The 20,334-nt window shown below is 54.1% G+C and overlaps 1 protein-coding gene across 1 annotated transcript in view; it reads left to right on the top strand.

Annotated features, from left to right (window-relative positions):
• Nucleotides 1–384: 384 nt before the first annotated feature.
• The window catches only part of ZNF536 (zinc finger protein 536), a 223,674-nt gene continuing 203,724 nt past the window's right edge, over nucleotides 385–20,334 (top strand). Inside the window, exon 1 of the mRNA XM_040976678.1 lies at nucleotides 385–2,602. Coding sequence (XP_040832612.1) covers nucleotides 385–2,602 — 2,218 coding nt within the window. The remainder of the gene's footprint in view (nucleotides 2,603–20,334) is intronic.

Genomic DNA, 20,334 nt, shown 5'->3' with positions numbered 1-20,334 from the left:
GTGAGTTCTTTCTGCTCTCAAACTTTGGACAGCACCAGCAGGCACAGGTGCCACCGCGGGGTGGGAGGGAAGGGTATAACACGGACCCTTGGTGTGTTAGTAGGTGTCGAAAGTGGTAAAACATTAATAATTTAAATGTGGAATGAATCATTGCAGTCTGTAAATAGAAGATACAAGGAAGACGATCCATCGCCACAACCAAGTGGAGGAGCGATGCCATGTTGCATAATTGGCATTTAATAATTCATTTTTATTATTGTTTTTGACCATCATTCTGTAGCACGTAGATGAGGCACAGAACTCCACACCAGCAGATAAACTGTGGAGTCATTGGCGCCGCGGTTCCCGCGAACTCAACTCAACTCTTCCTCTTGCTTTCCAGGGATGGAAGAAGCGAGCCTGTGCCTTGGCGTGCCCTCCGCGGCACCGGAAGCTGAGCCCCACCTGAGCAGCCCGGTCCTCAACGGCCAGTATGCCATGAGTCAGAAACTGCACCAGATCACCTCGCAGCTCAGCCATGCCTTCCCTGAGCTGCACGCGCGGCCGGGCACCGAGGAGAAGGCCCAGGCGCCCCTAGAGGAGAAAGCACATGTGCCCCTGGGCAGCCAGCCCATGGGCAGTCAGATGGCGCTACTGGCCAACCAGCTGGGCCGCGACGTGGACACCAGCCTCAACGGGCGGGTGGACCTGCAACAGTTCCTCAACGGGCAGAACCTGGGCATCATGTCGCAGATGAGTGACATTGAGGATGATGCGCGCAAGAACCGCAAGTATCCCTGCCCACTGTGTGGCAAGCGCTTCCGCTTCAACAGCATCCTCTCGCTGCACATGCGCACGCATACGGGCGAGAAGCCCTTCAAGTGCCCCTATTGTGACCACCGTGCCGCGCAGAAGGGCAACCTCAAGATTCACCTGCGGACCCACAAGCTGGGCAACCTGGGCAAGGGCCGCGGGCGGGTGCGCGAGGAGAACCGCCTGCTGCACGAGCTGGAGGAGCGGGCCATCCTGCGGGACAAACAGCTCAAGGGTAGCCTGCTGCAGCCGCGGCCGGACCTCAAGCCGCTGCCACACGCGCCCACGCAGGCCCCACTGGCCACCTGCAACCTGGCGCTGCCAGCCGCCGCTGCCGCCGCCTCTGCGCACAGCGTGCCGGACGCGGCCCACCCGGTGCCCTCCCCTAAGGCGGCCAGCGTGCAGGAGGACTCGGTGGTGCCTGCGGCCGGATTCCGCTGCACCTTCTGCAAGGGCAAGTTCAAGAAGCGGGAGGAGCTGGACAGGCACATCCGCATCCTGCACAAGCCCTACAAGTGCACGCTGTGCGACTTCGCCGCCTCGCAGGAGGAGGAGCTCATCAGCCACGTGGAGAAGGCGCACATCACCGCCGAGTCGGCGCAGGGTCAAGGCCCCGGCGGCGGCGGCGGCGAGCAGTCGGCCAACGAGTTCCGCTGCGAGGTGTGCGGTCAGGTGTTCAGCCAGGCGTGGTTCCTGAAGGGTCACATGCGCAAGCACAAGGACTCCTTTGAGCACTGCTGCCAGATCTGCGGCCGGCGCTTCAAGGAGCCCTGGTTCCTGAAGAACCACATGAAGGTGCACCTCAACAAGCTGGCGGTGAAGAACAAGTCGCCCAGTGAGCCCGAGGTGCCCGTGCCCATGGGCAGCATGTCCCAGGAGGCCCATGCCAATCTGTACTCGAGGTACCTCTCCTGTTTGCAGGGCGGCTTCCTGGCCCCGGACAAGACGGGTCTGAGTGAGGCCGGCCAGCTGTACGGCAAAGGGGAGCTAGCCATGAAGGACAAGGAGGTGTTGGGAAAGCTGCTGTCGCCCGTGTCCAGTGTGGCCCATGCCCTCCCTGAGGGCGGTGGCGGTGGCGGCATGGGGGGCGACAAGCACTCACTCCTGGGCTGCCTCAACCTCGTGCCGCCACTGAAATCCAGCTGCATCGAGCGGCTGCAGGCAGCTGCCAAGGCTGCCGAAATGGACCCGGTGAACAGCTACCAGGCGTGGCAGCTCATGGCCAGGGGCATGGCCATGGAGCACGGCTTCTTGTCGAAGGAGCATCAGCTGCAGCGCAACCACGAAGATGGCTTGGCCAACGCCGGGGTCCTGTTCGATAAGGAGAAGCGGGAGTACCTGTTGGTGACGGCTGACGGCTCCAAGCAGAAAATGCCTGCCGAGCTGGTGCACGGCGCTAAAGTGGGCAATCCCAGGGACTTGCCGAGTAAGCTTGACCCTTTAGAAGGCGGCCGGGAGTTTCTGTCCCAGGGGCTCAGCCAGGCGCTCGACTACAACCTCCAGGGGCCCGGGAACATCAAGGAGAAGCCCACCGAATGCCCCGACTGCGGCCGGGTCTTCCGCACCTACCACCAGGTGGTCGTGCACTCCCGTGTCCACAAGCGAGACCGCAAGGGCGATGAGGACGGGCTGCACGCGGGCCTGGAGGAGCGGCGCGGCTCCGGGAGCGACCAGGAATCCCAGTCCGTGAGCCGTTCCACCACGCCGGGCTCCTCCAACGTCACCGAGGAGAGTGGGCTGGGAGGCGGCCTCTCGCAGACCGGCAGTGCCCAGGAGGACAGCCCCCACCCCTCCTCGCCATCCTCCTCAGGTAGGTAGGCTGCGAGGGCGTGCCAAGCAGCTGGCACAAGGGCTCGGCCCAGTCCGTGCAGGTTCTGCAGGCACTCGGAGTGCCACTTGGTTCCGAGGTCAGTGTGGCTGGGCGGCAGGTGGTGGGCGGGGTGAGCTGAAAGTGGGGACCATCACAGACCTCCTTTCTCCCTCTGGTCTGCCCTGGCACACTGGCTGACAGGAGAATCTGCGGCCCCTCCTCCCACAGGCTGGGGATGGTCAGGTGGCACCATGTTGTACAGGAATGAGGACGCTTGCCCTTCCATCGTTGCTGTCTAGCCCCAGCTCCAACCTGACCCCCGTCCACTGCGGCCTTGGTTCTGCAGGCATGGAGCTGGCGAGCGGTTCTTCCAGGTCTGTCTGCGTGTCTGGACCTCTGCCCTGCGGTCTCCCCTGCCCCCTCAGCTTCTCCCACTAGGCCTCTCTGCCCAGACCACATCCCAAATCACCACCTGGCTTTACCCACCTGCTGGGTGGCACCTGGAGACAGAGGTTTACAACACAGATGCCTGACTGCGTGTCTTCAACTGTGCTGCTGTGGAACACGGGCAATACGGCGTAGGGGTCTAAAATAGCAGAACGGAAGATCTGTCATCCAAATTGCCTGTGAACTAGTGAGGCTTCCTGGCCCCATCTGAAGACACACTACACACTACACACACACACACACACACACACACACACACACACACACACACACGGTTGCTAAATTAAAATCACTCCCAAACAGCAGGTAAGAGGTTGCCTTCATCCGTATTTCCAAAGTCCCTTACTAATGGATAGTAAATTGAAAGTTATATCTCTCGCCCTTTATAAAGAAAGCAGCTCGCTAATACTGTAATCATTCTGAAGCCTAACAACAGAGGAAATCATGCCATAACAAATACCCTGTTACTAATGGCAACATTGATTTCTGCAATCAGCCATTAAGTCTAGAAAATGAAAGACAGTTTGAGGCACCTCGAGGCATGGCATTGCCCACTGTTCAAGATGTGGCAGCACACTGTTGAGGGGCAATTTTTAAAAGTTTTTTTTTTGTTGTTGTTGTTCTCCTCTTCTCCCTACCCCCCCACCCCTCCACCTGCTCCACATCCTTCCCTCAGCAGTATTGAGAAATGTTTCAGTCTGGGAGACAATTCCCTCCTGCAATTATTAAGCAGATGCCGGGTGAGTTTTGTTGTTCTCATTGTTGTCAGGCTTCAGCCTACCCTTCTTCCAGGACAAAATTAGTATTAAAATAAGGCGCGAGGGTGCCGGCTGATTACAAACCAGTAAGGAATGGTTAAGACACATAAATCTAAGCTGCACATTCCAGAGATTCCGATAGCACTTAATGCCGCTGCTTAAATACCCATGAAACACACTGTCTATTCGGGGAGTCCTGCACTCGCCTGCAATTTATTACTGGTGAGACACGGTGAAAGAGTTAGCTAGCACCGTGAGGATCCCACAGGGACGCGGTCCTGCTGCACCGAGTGACTGCTGCCTGCCAGGCACACGCCTGGGTGCACGGCCGGGGGGTCTGCAGGCGTCCAGCCCATTGGTGTGGGCACCAGACTCTGCAAGTGGGGTCAGGGAGCAGGCCGGCCTCCTGCTGCAGGTGGCCCATTTTCCAACCTCCCCAGGAGGGCTTCTCCCCACCCATCTTCCAGAAGGTGCAGCTTCACTGTTGTTGGCCTGGGGGAACCTCTGAGGGGCTCCCCTCAGGAGGGGCTCCCCCTGACACCTTTCCGTCTCTCTCCAGGACCTGCTGGGAGCAGGAACGTCCCAGCCCGGACGCTCGGCTCCTCTGTGACGTGTTTCCCACGTTTTGTTTTTGCCCTCACCTTCTAGTAGCCTCATGCTATTGCTCTCTCTGGTGCTTCTCCACCCCTCCTCAATACCCTGTTGAAAAAAAGCCCATTTTGCTTAAAAGAACCAACCATGCTTATGACTCAAAGGAGAATTATAGTTGAGTTGTGGTTATCTTCCCTCTCCTGTTTCCCTCACTGAAGGGTTTTACAATTGTGAATACTGATTCTTTCATTTCTGGTTGACTTCTTTGTTTTCTTCATATTCAAATGAGACCCTTTCATAATTTTCTGACTAAGTAGGAAAATTGATGGCATACCAATATGCAACCTAAATCAACTGCAAGCTGGGAGCGTTCAGTTTTCCTGGGATTTGGGCCTCTTCACCAAATCTGGTCAGCCTTGCCTCTTATTTTCCAGCAAGTATGACTTGAAGGAAGAGCGATTCAAATAAGCATTTAAATAAAAATCTTGACACAATGGAGATTTTATTATTACCTGTTAGAGAGAAACCTGCAAGGTGAAGGTAGGGGGGGAAAAAAAACCCCACATTTTAAGCCCTTAAGTAAAGAAAGAAGTACTTATTAAGGCTTCTATTAAGGAATAACTGGAAAACACGGTTTTACAAATTTCTCAGACGGCATAACAATGTCACAAAACTTCATTTGCATCGCTTGATTCTTTTTTTGTTGAAAACTGGGTCAGTAGGGCCTGAGAAAGTATTTTTTCAGATCTTAACCAATGAATTCTTCTTTATAAAACGCTGCTCTTAACATGATAGTAGTTCTGAATTCATCATAAAAACCCTTTTTGCCAGAGCCTCTTAGAACAGAGCTCTAAAAGAAGGCTTACAATGAGTGGCAGAGGCGTCCTTTGTTATCTGATGTAATTCTTCGCAAAGGAGGATTGGGAACGGAGTGGCTGTTAAAAAATGTCTTGCTCAGACCGAGACGAAGAAAGGGTCAAGTTTGCAATCAAACAGTTATTGCCGAGATGGGCGACTGTCACTGGCTAGGCTAATGTGGGATGCAGCTGTTTGTTATGTGAGCAAAAGAATGTTTGAATCAGTGAACATGTGAAAATGATTCCGGTGAACCAGAAAATGTGTTTGTTCTTGGCTTTCCAAACTGCTGAGAACCAAGCTTAAGATCAACTGCGAAAACCAGGACCTTTGACAAATTGAGAGGTCATATTTTCGAACAGAAAATGGATAAAACTGGTCACACAGATTATTGCCCCATCTTTTCCTTTTGTCTTCTTTTTTTTTTTTCTTGTGGGGTGGTGGTGGTTTTATTTATTTATTTTTGAATCTGGCTTTGCCAATGATTTCGCACCATCGTAGACGCCATCCCAGCCTCTCCCTGCACCAGGCAAAGGGAAACTCTTTGGAAGGCGGCAGCTTATAAATTTTACTCTTTTATGACATTTAAGAGAGCGGGGCGGCTGTTTGGATGCCTCTTCGTTTCTGGCTTGCGTGCAAAACGTCTAATGGCATTCATCTTTGCATCTTTTCCCCTAAAAGTGCCTCCTAAGCCCAGGCTCAGAGATCCTGGCTCTGCTCGGAGTCGGAGAAGGACCAAAGTTCTGTGCATTCTTATTTTGCTTTGGAAATCACACTCACAATAATTAAAACTTAATGTACTAAGAAACGATACTGTTCATTATATCCAACAGGGCAGTTACCTTCCGAATTCCCCATAATTTTGGAGTGGGGATAATTGAAGTGCTGATGGAGGGAAGGGGGTAATTGAATGCATTGACCCTCTGTTCATTAAATAAAGTCGGCTAAGTTGCATGATCAATGGAAAACCAGGGAGAGATGCAAAGAGGAAAATATCGTTAACCCCTGCTACTTCTGCCGTAATATTTTGAGATGGACGAGGGTTATTTGATCAGCTGGACTGAAAGCCTGGCAGGGTCCTCTTTTGTTGCCTGAGCCACATTCTTGAAAATGTTGGGTCTCCATCCTGTGTAGGCCCATTGACCACAGCCTCAAAGGCCCTTCTCGGGGACCCCTGTGCGTTTTACATGCGCTTGTATAGTGATATGATAGATTTTCTTTCTTTTCCTTGTGTGACTCCCTGTCCCCACTTCTTACCCCCTTCCAGATCTGACCACTGCCTGCCTGGCCCACACAAACAAATCCAGGCACCCAAAAGAAAAGGAGGGGAAAAAAAGAAAAAAAAAATTAAGTCTGAGGATTAAGATCTTCATTTTTTTTTTTTTTTTGCTTGTGCATTCCAATTGTTCTTAAAATATTTGGCAATGTCAATTAGTAACTGAGCAGAGTTAGCTGATGAACACAATTTTCCAGTAGACTGAGCACCCTATTGTTGCCTGGCGAACAGCAGATTTCTGAGGTCATTATCATTCGCTGGTTGCTTGGCCCAGCTGCTTCCTGCTGCAAAAGCCAAACTTTATACTGGAGCTCAGGGATGGTTGCAGCAACAGGGGGCTGGGAGGGGGAAGAGGGGAGCGGGCTGCAGAGCTGAGCACACGCATTATCAGCCAAGGAAGCAGAAAGGAAAAGTTTCTGGGCAATTCCAGGAGAACTGCCCTGCCAGCCTCGCTGTTTCCTGTTCTCCCTGCTTCTTTTACACCTCCACGCAGGGGGAGAGAGGGTAGGGGGTGGGGCGGGGACACCGTGGCCTCGTGGCCGCTAATCTCTGTGCTGAGCAGAACTGCCGGAAAACAATCAGGCCATTTATGCACGCCCTTACAGCACGTTAGCTCAATCGGAAGCATGTGAGCCCGTCTTCGCCACTTTTTTTTTTAGAGAAACAGGGTGGAAAGCAGGTTGAGTTTGAGGATGATAATCTGTAACTTGAAATTGGGGTATGGGGGCGACAAAGCCAGGCAACCTCACGGGTATCTGAGCAGACGCTGATCTGAAATTCCTTCTCAGCTCCGATTTGAAGTCCGGTGGAGGCAAGGTGGGGGCGGGGAGCTCTCTCTGCCCATCCCGGCTGGCTTCCTCTGCTCCCACCTCCTAGTTGGGGAGCTGGTTCAGCGAGATGAAAAGCTGCACTTTTTTTAAAGCTCAGCTGTTAAAGCCGAGCGCCATATGCAGCGCGTGCGTCCCCGCCGTGGGAGTGTGTGCAGGCGGCCGCCGTGTTTGTGGAGATTTACGGGGCTCTGCTCGTGTGTGCCGAAGCCGTGCCCAGACGGACGGTGGCCAAGGCCAAGCCTCGGAGCCGCAGGCCCAGGTGGCCGCCCGCCTGCATCCAGGCGCTGGCCTCATGCCGGAAGGGATTGTGAGATGCGGCAAGATCAGGGGCCCTGTGACCTCGGTGCTGTCCTGGCCCTTTCTGCAGGTGCCAGGCACAGCCAGGAGGCAACCTGCTGATGGTCTGATGCCTGCCTCAGCTGCTGGTTCCCCTGAGGCCATGACTCTCTCCTTCCCGGAGAGCCAAACGCCTTCCTTGCAGCGCCTCCATTGCTATAAACTTGTCTCTCACCCCTGAACTTATACAGCGACTGCTGGGGAGCACTCAGAGACACTCCTGAGTTTGCACTGTCTCTCTGAACCTTTTGCACAGAGTGATACAGTCCACTTTCTCAGGCTGCTCATGCGGCCGTCTCGTAGAGAGAGGGGCAATTGTTCGGACTTCAGACATCTTTGAATTGGGAGAGGGTTGAGTCTCAAGGACGGGTGACATGAATCCCATGCGCAGGAGGCCATCTGAAGTGTAGCGGATTAGATTACAGACAGAGGAACACCGCAGCTCCTGCCTGGCTCCTCCCCACAGCCTCACTTTGCCCATCTTTAGGGTGGGCGCATGTGGGTTTCTGGGGAACCTGCTACCATCCCCTGCTTTCATGTCTACTGAGCCTGCCCAGGGCAGCCTCCAGTGCTCTGTGGGGGAGATCCTCTGTGGTATATGTCAGCACCAGGAATGGATGCACATTCTGAGCTCTGAGTTCAATGGTGCAAAGGACAGGTTACAAGGAGGCGATGGGATGAGCAGTCTGTTTCCAAATCAGAGCTGGGGGCATCAGCTATGTGACACCCGTGCGGTTCAGTGGCAAGTCCCAGGTCCTGTCCTTGACTGTGTTGGAGCTGGGATTGGTAGTTTGATGGATAAACAGCTCCCTGGCTCCTCTGAGAGAAAGTTTGACCAGGATCAGTTCCATGTACTTTCAGTTAACGCGGGGAGTGATGCCCAGTGTCCTGTGGAGGATCGCTTGGGGTCCTCTGCCAACCCAGGACCTCTGTGTCTCTCTCATGAGAAGTTCCCTTCTGGGGAGGGCAAAGCAGGAAAGCTTGCACCAGCCTGGCTGTTCCTCTGAAAGAAGGTTCTGGAAGGTACACCTTTTCAAACCCCACCTTGCTCAGAGGGACCAAGGCAGGGCCTGGCCTCTGTTTCACCGGCCATCCAGTATGCACGGGATTATGGGAGGGTGGGTGCCTGATGGGGTCCTTCTTGGGGGTCTGGAGTTGGAACACAGAGGAATGCCCTGGGGGTGCACTAGTGGACCCCTGTGAGGTAGGGGTGCAGAAGCACCTGTGGAGTGGGACAGTAGATCTGTGCAGACTTCCCCAGCTCAGAGATAGAACTGTGACCCTGGGGTCGGCTTCCTGCCCTTCTGGGCTCCTTGCCTCTCTCTGCCTCCCGTTCCTCTGTCGGCATCCAGAGGGCACTGTGCCACCTTGCTGACCAGGCTGGCAGACACACAGAAGAAAAACCCCACCACAGCATGGAGAGCTGTAGGGCAGAGTGTGGTGGGCAGCTGGTGGAACGGTAGCTCTGTGGTCTCCCCAGGAAGTGAGCGTCGCTGTGGGCAAGAGCAGCCGCGGGGCTCCCTCGCCTTTTCCTGGCAGGACCGGGGCGATGGCAACATTTACTTAGGCTGTGGAGTTTGGCACTGCCACAGCCGGGTGCCATCTGGAAAGCCCTTCTCAGAAACCCATGGGCCCTCCCCAGAGGAGCTTGGGGGAACCGGGCTTGGGCAGGCTTTGGGGCCTTTTTCTAGGGCAGAATCTGAACATGATCACACCTGAGCAGGCCTGGGTTGTCCTCTGGGGGCCATGTCATGGGAGCAGGGCCTCCTCCACGTGCAGTTGGGCTTGCTATCTGTTGATTCTCCAACCAGGCCTGGTCTTGTTTTGCTTCTCTTTGTCCGGAGCACACCTGCTTCCCCAAGACTGTACTTGTGTCTATTTATTTTGGTTTGTGTTTCGCCTATACCAGTCTTCACCCATGACTTTGACCATCCCGGCTGTGATGGCGTGGAGCCAGTCACAGCCACTGGCATCAAATAAGGGACCAACACTGTGCCTGTGTGTGTACTGTGTGCATCTAGCAGTCACAAACAGAGCTAAGCTAAGGCACAGGGATCTGACATGGTGTCTTTAAAATGCCATCGCAGAGTCCCCAAACCGTGTACGTATAAGCATCCACTCCTGCTACCTGAAGGGTGGATCCTGGGCAGAGGAGGGGCTGCGCTGGAGGAAGGGGAAGACATCCAGGCAGAATTCATTGGCCTCCTGGTGTTTGCCTGCTCAGGGAGAGGACGTTGTTCAAGGCTGAGCTTCTGGTGGGACCCGTCTCTGTGTTGCTGTCAGCCTTGGCGTTTTGTGTGACATGTGGCATGTGTCTGGAAGAAGTGGGAGGCTCAGCACAAGCTGACTCCTTGGCGGAGTTGCCTGCCACACCACCCACAGGAGGCCGGTCCTCCCCAGAGGGGACCTAGCCAGGAGGCTGACATGAAGGGGGTTGGTGTGTGCAAGCAGGTCGTGGGTGGGCTTGGTGCTTTCCTAGTGAGCTAGCACGAACCTGTAGGGAGCCTGTGTCTGTGTTCTGTGCACCCTGGAGCTGGGACATGCCAGAGACGGATCTGTTCCCTGCCAAATCACGACACCTCGGGCTGGGGACCGCAACTGCGGCCAGCTCTGCTTTCTTTCCTCCTGTGTGCCCCCAGCTTCAGCTCCAACAGGGCACCCCGCTGCCCCCTGCTCGTCATTTAGGTAATACCTAGAAACGCATACCTCTCTGCTTTTCGTCTGGCTTTGGGACACCCCCGGTTGTCTTCAATCATCTGGAGAGGCATTTTGGACCCCTTCCAACTCAAGGATGTTGATTTCACCATCCAGTGTCAGGGGGGCTGCTCATCTCCTTGAAGTCCAGGCAAATACATGTTTTCCTTGATTGCTGTGTCTGGACACACTTTGTTCAATTGGTTGCCAACCAGCATGGGTGTGTGGACGAGAAGTTCAGACTGAGCTCAGGGGCTGTTGAATGCCCAGGTGTCCACATTGGTTCCCCAGGGCTCAGGAACCTCCCTAGTAACTGAAGCACTCTTCTGCAAGACAGGGTCACTCTTTCCCTCTTCGCAACTGGCCAATCCCAGTGACTTCTTGCGGGGGGTAACGGACACGTGTCCCTAGCCCTTGTGTCTGGCAGTCTTCCTCTTTCCCTCGCTCTGACTTTGAATTCATGTCAGTGCCTTGTTATACACAGGAGAGACCTCGGAAGAAGAGCCCAGTGGGCTCCATCCTGCCATGCCATGAAGAAAGCAAGAGCTGAAGTAGGATGGGAACCAATGTCAGGGGCAGTGGGAGCCTTCTTGGCCAGGCTGGGGAGGGTGGCGCTGGAGCCCTCAGCAGGGAGGGATGTTTCTTTTACTCCTCCTTCTGGATCAGTGATCACACTGTGACTTCATGTGTCCTGAGAGCAGGGGCTCAACATGAACTAGGCAGTCAGCTGGTTGGATGGTCTTTCCTTGTAAGTGGAGCACACTGCGAGCTTGTGAGGGCTTGTGCCGAGGAGGAGGACCCAGGCTCTGCCTGTGGGAACCAATGGGACCTGTCCTACCTGCTCTGCCAGGTCATCAGGTGGTTGATTGCGCAGGATATACCCTTGTGTTATGGGGGTACCTGGAAAGTCTGTGATCTATAAGTCTTCGTAAGGTTTATGGACAATGCATGTTGTACATGGGTTATAAAGTTGTTGAGCCAGACTGCTTCTGTTTTCCATGAACTTTCAGAAGCACCCTTGTGCATCAAATCATTCTCCACCAGTGGTGTTGGCAGAGGGAATTGGGCCCTGTAGACACCACTTTGCATCGTTCTGGGAGGTGGGAGAGGAGCTGAGCCCAGGAGCGCATGAGGCTGGGTGGACGCAGCCTCAGCAGCCTTGCATTCTGTGATGAACTCAAATGTCAGAGGCCTGGCTGCTTGGTCAGAGGCAGCTACCCTCTGACAAAGCTGTTTAAGAAACGGCTGAGAGCAGAGCACAGAAGCCTCCTCACACCTGTATTCTGGTCTGGATCTTGGGGCCTTGGCTTCCCTTCTCTGGACCATGGCTGTTTCTTCCACGGGCCAGGACTCAGGTGGAGAAGAACAAAGACGGGGAGGCCATGCAGTCCTCAAAGTCCTTATCCTCTCCCTCCCTTCCCCCATTCCACATCCCTTCATCCTTCTTGTCTGGGTCTTATTTTAGCCTAAGAGGCAGAAACACACACACACACACATACACACACACAGCACTCCCATCCCCTGGTTCTCTCCCTAAATGCCCCACATGCCTTCCCAGGTCGGGACTGGGCTAAAGTCAGGAACCAGGAGCTCACTCCAGGTGTCCCACATGGGGACAAGGATCATCACCCCTGCCTCCCAGAGTCTGCCTTGGTCATGACCTGGAGTCAGGGGCTGGAGGCACGTGTTGGAACCAGGTCCCCCACTGTGGGCACTGGGCACTTTATTTGGCTGAGCTAAATGCCCACCCCAAAGGTAGTTGTGAAAGCCCTCAACTACTATTATTTGAGATGAGAACCCCACTTCAGAGAGGCTAAGGATTTTGCAGATTTCTTGCTGAGCTTTCCATCTGAGCTTCACCGTGTTACCTCTGAGGACTGTTGCACAGGTGGGCAGTGGGGCCAAGGAGAGCCCCTCCTACCTGCCAGATACCGTGGGGGCAACATCCTGCAACCACAGGGCACCACTGGGGCCTTCCTCCTCCCAGCATGGGCTGCAGGTCTGTACTCCCAGCGCAGGGAGGAATGAGCCTGGGAGGCTCTTCCAGACCTGGAGACGGCTGGAGTCCCAGCCCAGGGCTCTCTGGGGCTGAGTTGGCCCAGCACATGCTCCTTGGGCTGTCTGTGCCTGGAGTTTCTCCCTGTCGAAATGGGAACCATGGTAGCACTGGCCTGTCTGTTAGGTGCTTAGCACAGCACGGGCAGTGTAGTCTGTTATTAACATTATTTCTGGACCACGCAATGCAGAACCCACTGTGGCAAGATGGGAAACTTGGCCAGTGATTTGGCATCAGGCATCACCGCACCCACTCCCGTGGCCCTTGGCCTGTGTCTCCATAAAGATGGTGGGACCGAATGTTCTTACCACACTCTCTTCCTGGGAGGGAGCAGTTGCTGAAGGTGTTCTGGGGCGACAGCTTCCTTCCTTCCTGTGGTCATGGCCTCCACCTCTCCCTACACCTGGAGTTGGCTCCAATATGTCTTCATTCAATCCTACTCTAGCTGCAGCTAGAACCACAAAAGTTCAGTAGCTCACAGAGGTTGGTCTGACCCTGCTTGAGGTGGATTTAGCAGCTCCTGCGAGATCCACAAGGACTCCCTCCAGTGGGGTGGGACTTTACACCCTGCCCTGGGACCCTGCCTATGTTTCACACCCAGCACCAGGGATCTGCTCTCTCGGAGGCTCTAGAATGGAGAGCAGAGAATGGCAGGGGGTGTAAGTAGAGGTCTGGGGACTCACAAAGCTAGGAAAGTGATAGGGCTAGATTTGAACCCACACCTTTTTGCCCTCTTGTCTTACAAATCCACGGTGGGGAAGACTGAGAATGAGGTGAACACTGAAGAAGGCGGAAGGTGGCTCACCCCACGTGCAGTCCAAGCCTGACCAAGCCCTGCCCCTCCGGAAGCTCGCAGGCACCCCTTCCCTCCCTGCCAGTCTCACAGGCTTCCGGGTCAAAAAGTCAGGAAGGTGGCGAGTGAGCTCCTTTAACCAGTCCACTTGCCCCTTTAACCAGTTCCTGAAGAAGTGTCTGCAGGCATTCCTTAGCCCCTCTTCAAGTTCCCAAGGACAGCAGGTCACAGAGGCTTCTCTAAGGGCTCCAGAAGGATCAAGAGAGGGGTGAAGGCCTTGATGCATGGTGCTTGTATTAACGTGCACAAGCCTCACCCTCTTTCACAAAGACAGGATGCTCTACTGGCTCTCACAGGTCCCCCTTTGCGGTTCTGCATGGTTGGGTGGCCCTTGGGAGTATGTAGTGGCTGGAGAAGTGTGTGTGCAGGCAGAGGGGCACAGCTGGCAGCAGCTGGCATGGTCCTGCTAGTATCCTCAGAGGCTCCCCACCCAGCTGGCTCCTGCCCATCCCGCTCCTCCCCTAGAAAAGGGGTACCCCACTGTGAGATGAAGAGAAAGAGAAAGAGGAGGTCTCTAATTCTCTGTGCAGGTCAGTACGTCCTCTGAGGTGTAAATTAGGAGGGCAGAATTATCAGCTGGGAATTTTTCCAGAGGAGACGGCTTGCATTCTTTGTTGTGGTGCCTCCTGGCACCGCAGCCTAAGCCACACAGCCACGTCACACCAGCGCCATGGAGGAGGATGCTCTGGGCTGTCCGTCTTCCCTGACTCCACCCAAGGGCTAGCCCTAGGGCCTGGGTCTGTGGTCAGGGCTGGGGAGGAGAGGCAGCAGTGTCATTTCCTGTAATCTTGTGTGTGTGTGTGTGTGTGTGTGTGTGTGTGTGTGTGTGTGTGGAATGTTTGTTGTGTGTTGGGATGTGGATATGTGAGCATGTGTGGTGTTGGGGTGCTTGTATATCTGTAAGTTGGCTTTACATCTTGGCTGTAAGCTGCTGCTGGATGGGGGGTCACCACCTGCTTGTGTGTGGATGTGTATTTTGAGCTAGGGATGTGTTTTATGGGAGTGGGTGGGCATGCATTGGCCCTGCGTCTTGATGGCTGTATGGGTAAGAGGGATCAGAATGGGAATACCAGGGTGTATTCATGGCCGCTGGGGTGTGTTAGGAATGACATTTGGGTGTGCAGATAGTTAGGTGTTACTGTATGGTTGTGCACATTTGTGTATTGACACACGGGCTAGTAAAGGCTGTTGATTTGGAAGGGTATGTGGTGCGTGTGTGCTGGTAAAGGTGTTGGGCTCTGTGCTGGGTGGTTGTGTATGTTGCAGAGTGTGTTGGTGAATGTTTATGCTTTGGTAGATATGTGTGCTGGGACATGTGTGCTCATGTGTCTTCCCACGTTGGCATACGACAGGGCATGTATCGTGTGGATCCAGATGTGCATGTTGGGTTTGATGTGATGGCTTGTTACTATGCAGGGTGGGCTTGGCCTGATGGGGGCGCTGTGACCCATCTGCCCAGGGAGAACCCATGGGCTCTGGGGCTGGCTATGCTTTTTAACAACAAGGTCTTCCCTCCCCATTGGTGCCTCAGCCTCAGGCAGCAGGGTGCACATGGGCAAATGCACACCTCCCAGCAATCATAGCCATGTCCTCCATGCTCTCAAGTTCCTCTTGGTAGTAACTTGGGTATGGTGCTCTGGGCCCCCCTCCAGGGGATGTGTGCTCCGGAGCTCAGCCAGCTGCGGGCCTGGAGTTGGATGCTTGAGGTACATGTGGGCAGAGCAGGCATTGTCCTCAGCTGCCTTCCCACCGCAGTGCCCGGAATGGAGCAGGGGACACCATGGCTGTGCATGCCAGCTCACACAGTGGGGGATGATGTATTCTGCCAGCACAGAGGGCACTTGTCCAGCAACACACCAGGGAAAGAGATGATACTCCTCTTCCTCAGCTCTGTTTTTTGCTAGAGTTCAGAAGCCAGTTCTGAGAGCCACAGCCGAGCAGGGTGTTGGGAGGCAGTGCACTGGGAGACCACAGGGACACAGCACTCAGGAGCAGAGACGTGCCCGGGAACACCTGGAGTTGTCATCAGGGACCGTAGGGTTCTAAGTGCGTAGGCACGGATATAGGAGGGGCTGTTGGAACCACATTCCTTTCACGACTATGCAGCCCTGCCTTGTGGGGGGAAGGGCACAGCTTGTAAGACCCCACCATCCCCGAGTTTCCCCTGTCCTGATCAGCTGAGATTTTGACATCTTCTCTGTCGTGTAAAGCTTGTCTCTTAGTGGGCATTTTGGGCGTTTCAAATCATATAGGATTTGTCTTATTGGGACTTAGCAAAATGTCTCCAAGGTTCATCCGTGATGTAGCATATGATGGAATTGCCTTCCTATAAAGCTGAGTGATATTTCATTGTATGGACATACCGTGTGTTCTTGGCATCCATGAGCTAGTCATTGGATTAGGTTCACCTTTTTTTAAAAAGTTGTTTACTTGAAAGGCAAAGTTACACACACAGAGACACACACAGACATACACACACACTTCTATCCACTGACTCACCCTCCACCTGGTAATAACCATCAAGCCCTGACCAGGCTGAAATCAGACACCAGCGATTCCACTTAGGCCTCCTATGTGGATGCCAAGAACTCAGAGACTTGGGCTAACGTTTGTCGCCTCCAGGGGACCTCAGCATGGAGCTGGATCAGAAGTGGAGCAGCTGGGAACTTGAGTTGGCACTCTGATATAGGATGCTGTGATTCCATGTGGCTACTTAACCCTCTGTACTTGCATACCATCACCTTGTTTACCTGTTTTGGCTCTCTTGATAAACACTTTTGAATCAATGAATGCAGACAGGAGGATGGGTGTCTGCCTTCTTCTCCGCCTGCCTCAGGGTATGCTTAAAGTGTGGGGTTGGTTGTTACAGTGTGTTCTGCCACCTGCTCTGAGAAGTCGGCCAGGGCTCTTCTCAGGAACACACTGTGTGTGTGTGTGTGTGTGTGTGTGTGTGTGTGTGTGTGTGTGTTCAGGTCTGGGTCTTGGGCGTGGCACTGAGCATCCTGGGGCAGAGTAGCTGGAATGGGGCTGGGCAGGGCTGCAGGTTACTCCTGGGACCCTGATCCAGGAGTGGGTATCCCAATGGGGGCACAACCCTTTCTGGGGAGCAGAAGCATGGAATTTCTCTTCTTGCCCTTCCTGGGGCATAGTGCCTGCAGCACACAAGGGCAGCTGGTGTGAGTCCCATGCTCTACCACTGGGAGGAAGGGCTGGTGTGACCCCAACCCCCGACTCACTGTGGAGTCAGTGTTTCCCCTCCCTCTTTGAAGACACCAAATGGTTTCTCCTAGAAATGGAAATTTCAGAAAACTCCTGGGTCCAGCAGGGTGTGTTAGGAGTCTGACCTTGTGCTTGGTATCTGACCTTTGCCCTTTAGAAGAGGCATCTCAGCCAGAGTCTCAGACTCAACTTGGGCAGGCTGATGGCAGGCTAGCCTGGGTTAGACGCCAGTGGGTCACATCCTGTTTGCAACTGTGACAGCTACTTGTGTGTGTGCTGCTGATTGCCAAGCATACCAGGCACAGTGCAGGGCTGGCCCAGCAAGTCTCCCCTTCCTCCACTGCAGAAGCGTCTGGCCTGAGAGGAGGTGTGTGTGTGCTAGCAATGCAAGAAAGCTACAAGGCCTGGCTTGCCAGATAATATCACTTTCATGGTGTGGACCCAACAGGGCTGGGTTCTTGGGCTGCATCCACAGCTGCTGGCTTCTTGGTGGAAGGATGGAGGCAGAGGGCAGGTGCACAGATGTGGCCTAGAGGGGAAGATGGTGTGGTGCAGAGAGGCAGCGAGCACCTGGGCACAGGAATAGGGAAGATGTCTGGAGCTCCTGGGTGCCAGCATCACCTCTGGGTGGCAGAGATGATGGGGAATGCTGTCAGAGGGAGACGGGTGGAAGCCTGCACTGGGATGCATGGTCAGAAACAAGTTCCAGGCAGGCGAATTCAGTCAGCTTTCAGCTGGGAGTCCTGACCATTCAGTTGGGTGCTGCTTATTTCCCCTTTGGTGGAGGGGAGGCCTCCAGGTCTGCGGGGCACTCTTCCTGGCTGCAGCCTCACTGTCCAGCAGAGGACTGTGTTCTTGGCCGTGGGTGTCCAAACACAAACACAGAAGGCAGGAAAACGCCAGGAAACATGGCCTTCTCAGGACTCTTCCTGCCTGTTGGTTCAACACTAATACATCAGGGCCCCTACTCTACTTCTGGGGTGGCTGGGAGCACCAGGTAGCCCGGAGCTCTTCATGACCAAAGCTTGGCCGATCACAGGGGTCCCTGCCCATACCTTAGCGCCTGCTCCTATGGGAATACTCTGCCCGGCTTCCTTGCTCTTTTGTGGGATGATAGGAGTAAGAATCTCAGAGTGACACAGGCACCCCCGTGAAGGGCAGTGGGATACAGAAATTCTTGCTTTCCTTAGGTCTCTCCCAGCCCTCCCCCACACATCCCCCACATGCTGCTGCTGTTAGAACCTCAATGTTCAGCTGATGGCAAAACAACCATAGGCTTCAACAGCACCGGGGAGGGATATTTAACTAAAAAAGTCATTCTATTTGACCTGCTGCTCCCAGGAGAGCAGTAAGTAGCAAACAGACTACAGGTAGAGGGCCGAGTGCTGCTGTTCCTCCAGCTTCTTCTGGCTTCCTGGTTTTTTGGCTGCCTCCCCCGTGTTGGGGGAGTGGCTTGTAAATGACTTTTGATCTGAGGACAGTTTCGAGTGCCTGGGTACGCCACCACCTGCCTGCTCTGGTAACGTGACTGTGGAGTGCTGGTGATAGCTGAAGCCATCCTGAGACACTCTCCTGAACTGAAGCCTGCGCTTGGCTCAGATGGTGCTGATAACCTAATGTTCTAGAACTCCCATCCAGGACAATATCTGCCATTGAAGGTTTTATTGTTGTTTGGCCTGGTTTATTGAATGGAAAAATTAATGTTTAAAGCTTTGCTTTTAGGTTCATAGCAAAATTGAGCAGAAAATAGCCCTGCACCCTCTGCCTGCCCCGGCCTTCCCCAAGGGGGCATGTCCTACATTCCGTTTTCGCGTCCCTGTCGCTTCTGCTTGACTGTGATCGTCATTCCTCAGGCTTCCCGTGTTTCCCGTGACCTTGATGGTTTTGACGAGTTCTCGGGGATTTTAAAGGCTACCAGAACTACAGGTGCATGGCAGGGAGAATGGATAAGAGCCCATGCTGATGGCAGCATCTCAGGCCAAGGCAATGGGCCTGACTGGCCACGGCTGGTGGTCACTGGGCTGCCCGGTGAGGGCACTGCTTATCAGTTGCTGGGCTGGAAGGCCACACCCCTCTTAAAGGCAGTTCAGAGGCAGGGCCAGCTCCTCAGTGGGCTGGGTTCAGCGCACAACACCGATGTGAGGCCCGTTGTTGAGCTGTGAAGACTTCCAAGGCTGAATGCAGAGTAATCAGCAAACGCAGGGTCATCCCAGGCACAGGTGCAGCTCTGGGGAGCCAGCCCTGTTTGTAGGACTTTCGTTGGGACTGCTGAAGACCTGTGGAAACAGGGAGAGGAGCCCTTTGCTAGCCGCCATCAATCCCTGGGTGCTTGGAGGCAGGCATGGCTGAAGAGGGCCACCAGTACCCTGAGCCGTGGCAGTAACAGCGCACACCACACATCATAGGTGTCTGCAGAAGCCCTGCTGAGACACCTGCCAGGCAACATGAAGAAAATGACCTAGGTTCCCTGCTAGGGTCAGGTGCACGTGGGGGGCAGCGGCAGCTACAACAGCAGCAACTCCATCAAGAACAAAAAAAAAAAAAACAAAAAAACTGCTTTTCTTCCGTTTTGAATTTTCTGCTTTTACCCAGTGCCTGGTGCAACACCTTTCTTCCTGGAAAACCTGAAAATGTTTTGTTGGCAAAATGCAAAAGGAACTTGTTTGTTCTGGGCTTCCCAAGGAAGCCCATTGGAGGGGGCCACCTGGCTGTGGCAACCCCCTCTTCTGCTGTGGCTCGCTCCCCTCCTGGTCTCAGGTGCATACCTGTGGAAGCCCAGGCCCCCTCGCAGCAGCAGCAAGGCTGCGCTCACACAGTGTACAGCTGCCAACCGCCTCTCCTTGCTGTTACTCACCCAGCTGTTGAGAGAAAGAGAGAAGATTTCTAATCAACCATATGGCGTGGAGTTTTATTTGCCATGCTAAGTTAAAATGCACATTACTGGTCAGCATCCTGCATGCAGATTTTGACATTGCATTCCAGGAGTCCCTGCAGCAGAGAGCGGCGGCAGGCTGGGCTGGCCTAATTACGCTGCCTGGTAGGCTTGTAAGCACTGCCATCCCCTAACTACACCTGGTATCTCACCGCCACGGCTGCCCGGGGATATTGCTGCGCGACTCTTGTAGCCGGGAGAAAGATTATGTAAACACGGTGTGCGATCTCGAAAGTGAGTAATGAAGTTGAGGTACTTGTTGCAGAAATTAATAAATGGCTGATGTGCACGTGGTGATGGAGGAGTCTCCCGCCTGAAAACTGAGTCACCCGGTGTGGTGGTGATGGATTTGTGAACCTCCTGGCACAGGTGACTCCAGCCAATCCATCCCGGGCCCTATCAGTGTGATCCGATGGATACTGCCAGTCCGTGCCCTTCACTTTCTGCTTGACAGATATGAACTCATCGCAAATGCATCTCCCTCCTTCTCTTGGCCTATCGGAGCCTTAACCTTTGCTTGGAAGGAGAATATTCTGGCTGTTTTGGGGAGTGTGGGGGATGCATGCTTGGCAGTTTCTGGACTGTCCCCTGATGTTCCATGCTGTAGGCCAGCTCTCTGGGTGGTCCTGGACCAGCCCGATTTGTGTTTTTGTGTGTAATACTGAAGAATTCACGTAGACTCTGCTACAGCATCCTGAGATGGAGAAAGCTCGAGTGGAGGGAACAGTAGGGGCTTTGCTCCAGTCCCCACCTAGATACAAGTGTCATCTGGCTCAATGTCATTTTGTCCCAACTGATGGCAGGCTGCCTCCCAGGGCCTGGCAACTGTGGCACGCATCTGTAGCTGGACCGTAAGTGGTTTTCTCATACCCTGAGGACAGTGCA

This window comes from Ochotona curzoniae, unplaced genomic scaffold (assembly GCF_017591425.1).
Source record: "Ochotona curzoniae isolate NIBS_2020 unplaced genomic scaffold, NIBS_Ocur_1.0 contig_2699, whole genome shotgun sequence".
NCBI lineage: Eukaryota > Metazoa > Chordata > Mammalia > Lagomorpha > Ochotonidae > Ochotona > Ochotona curzoniae.
The sequence above is the reverse complement of the archived record's forward strand: the minus strand, read 5'-3'. Positions and strand labels throughout refer to the sequence as shown.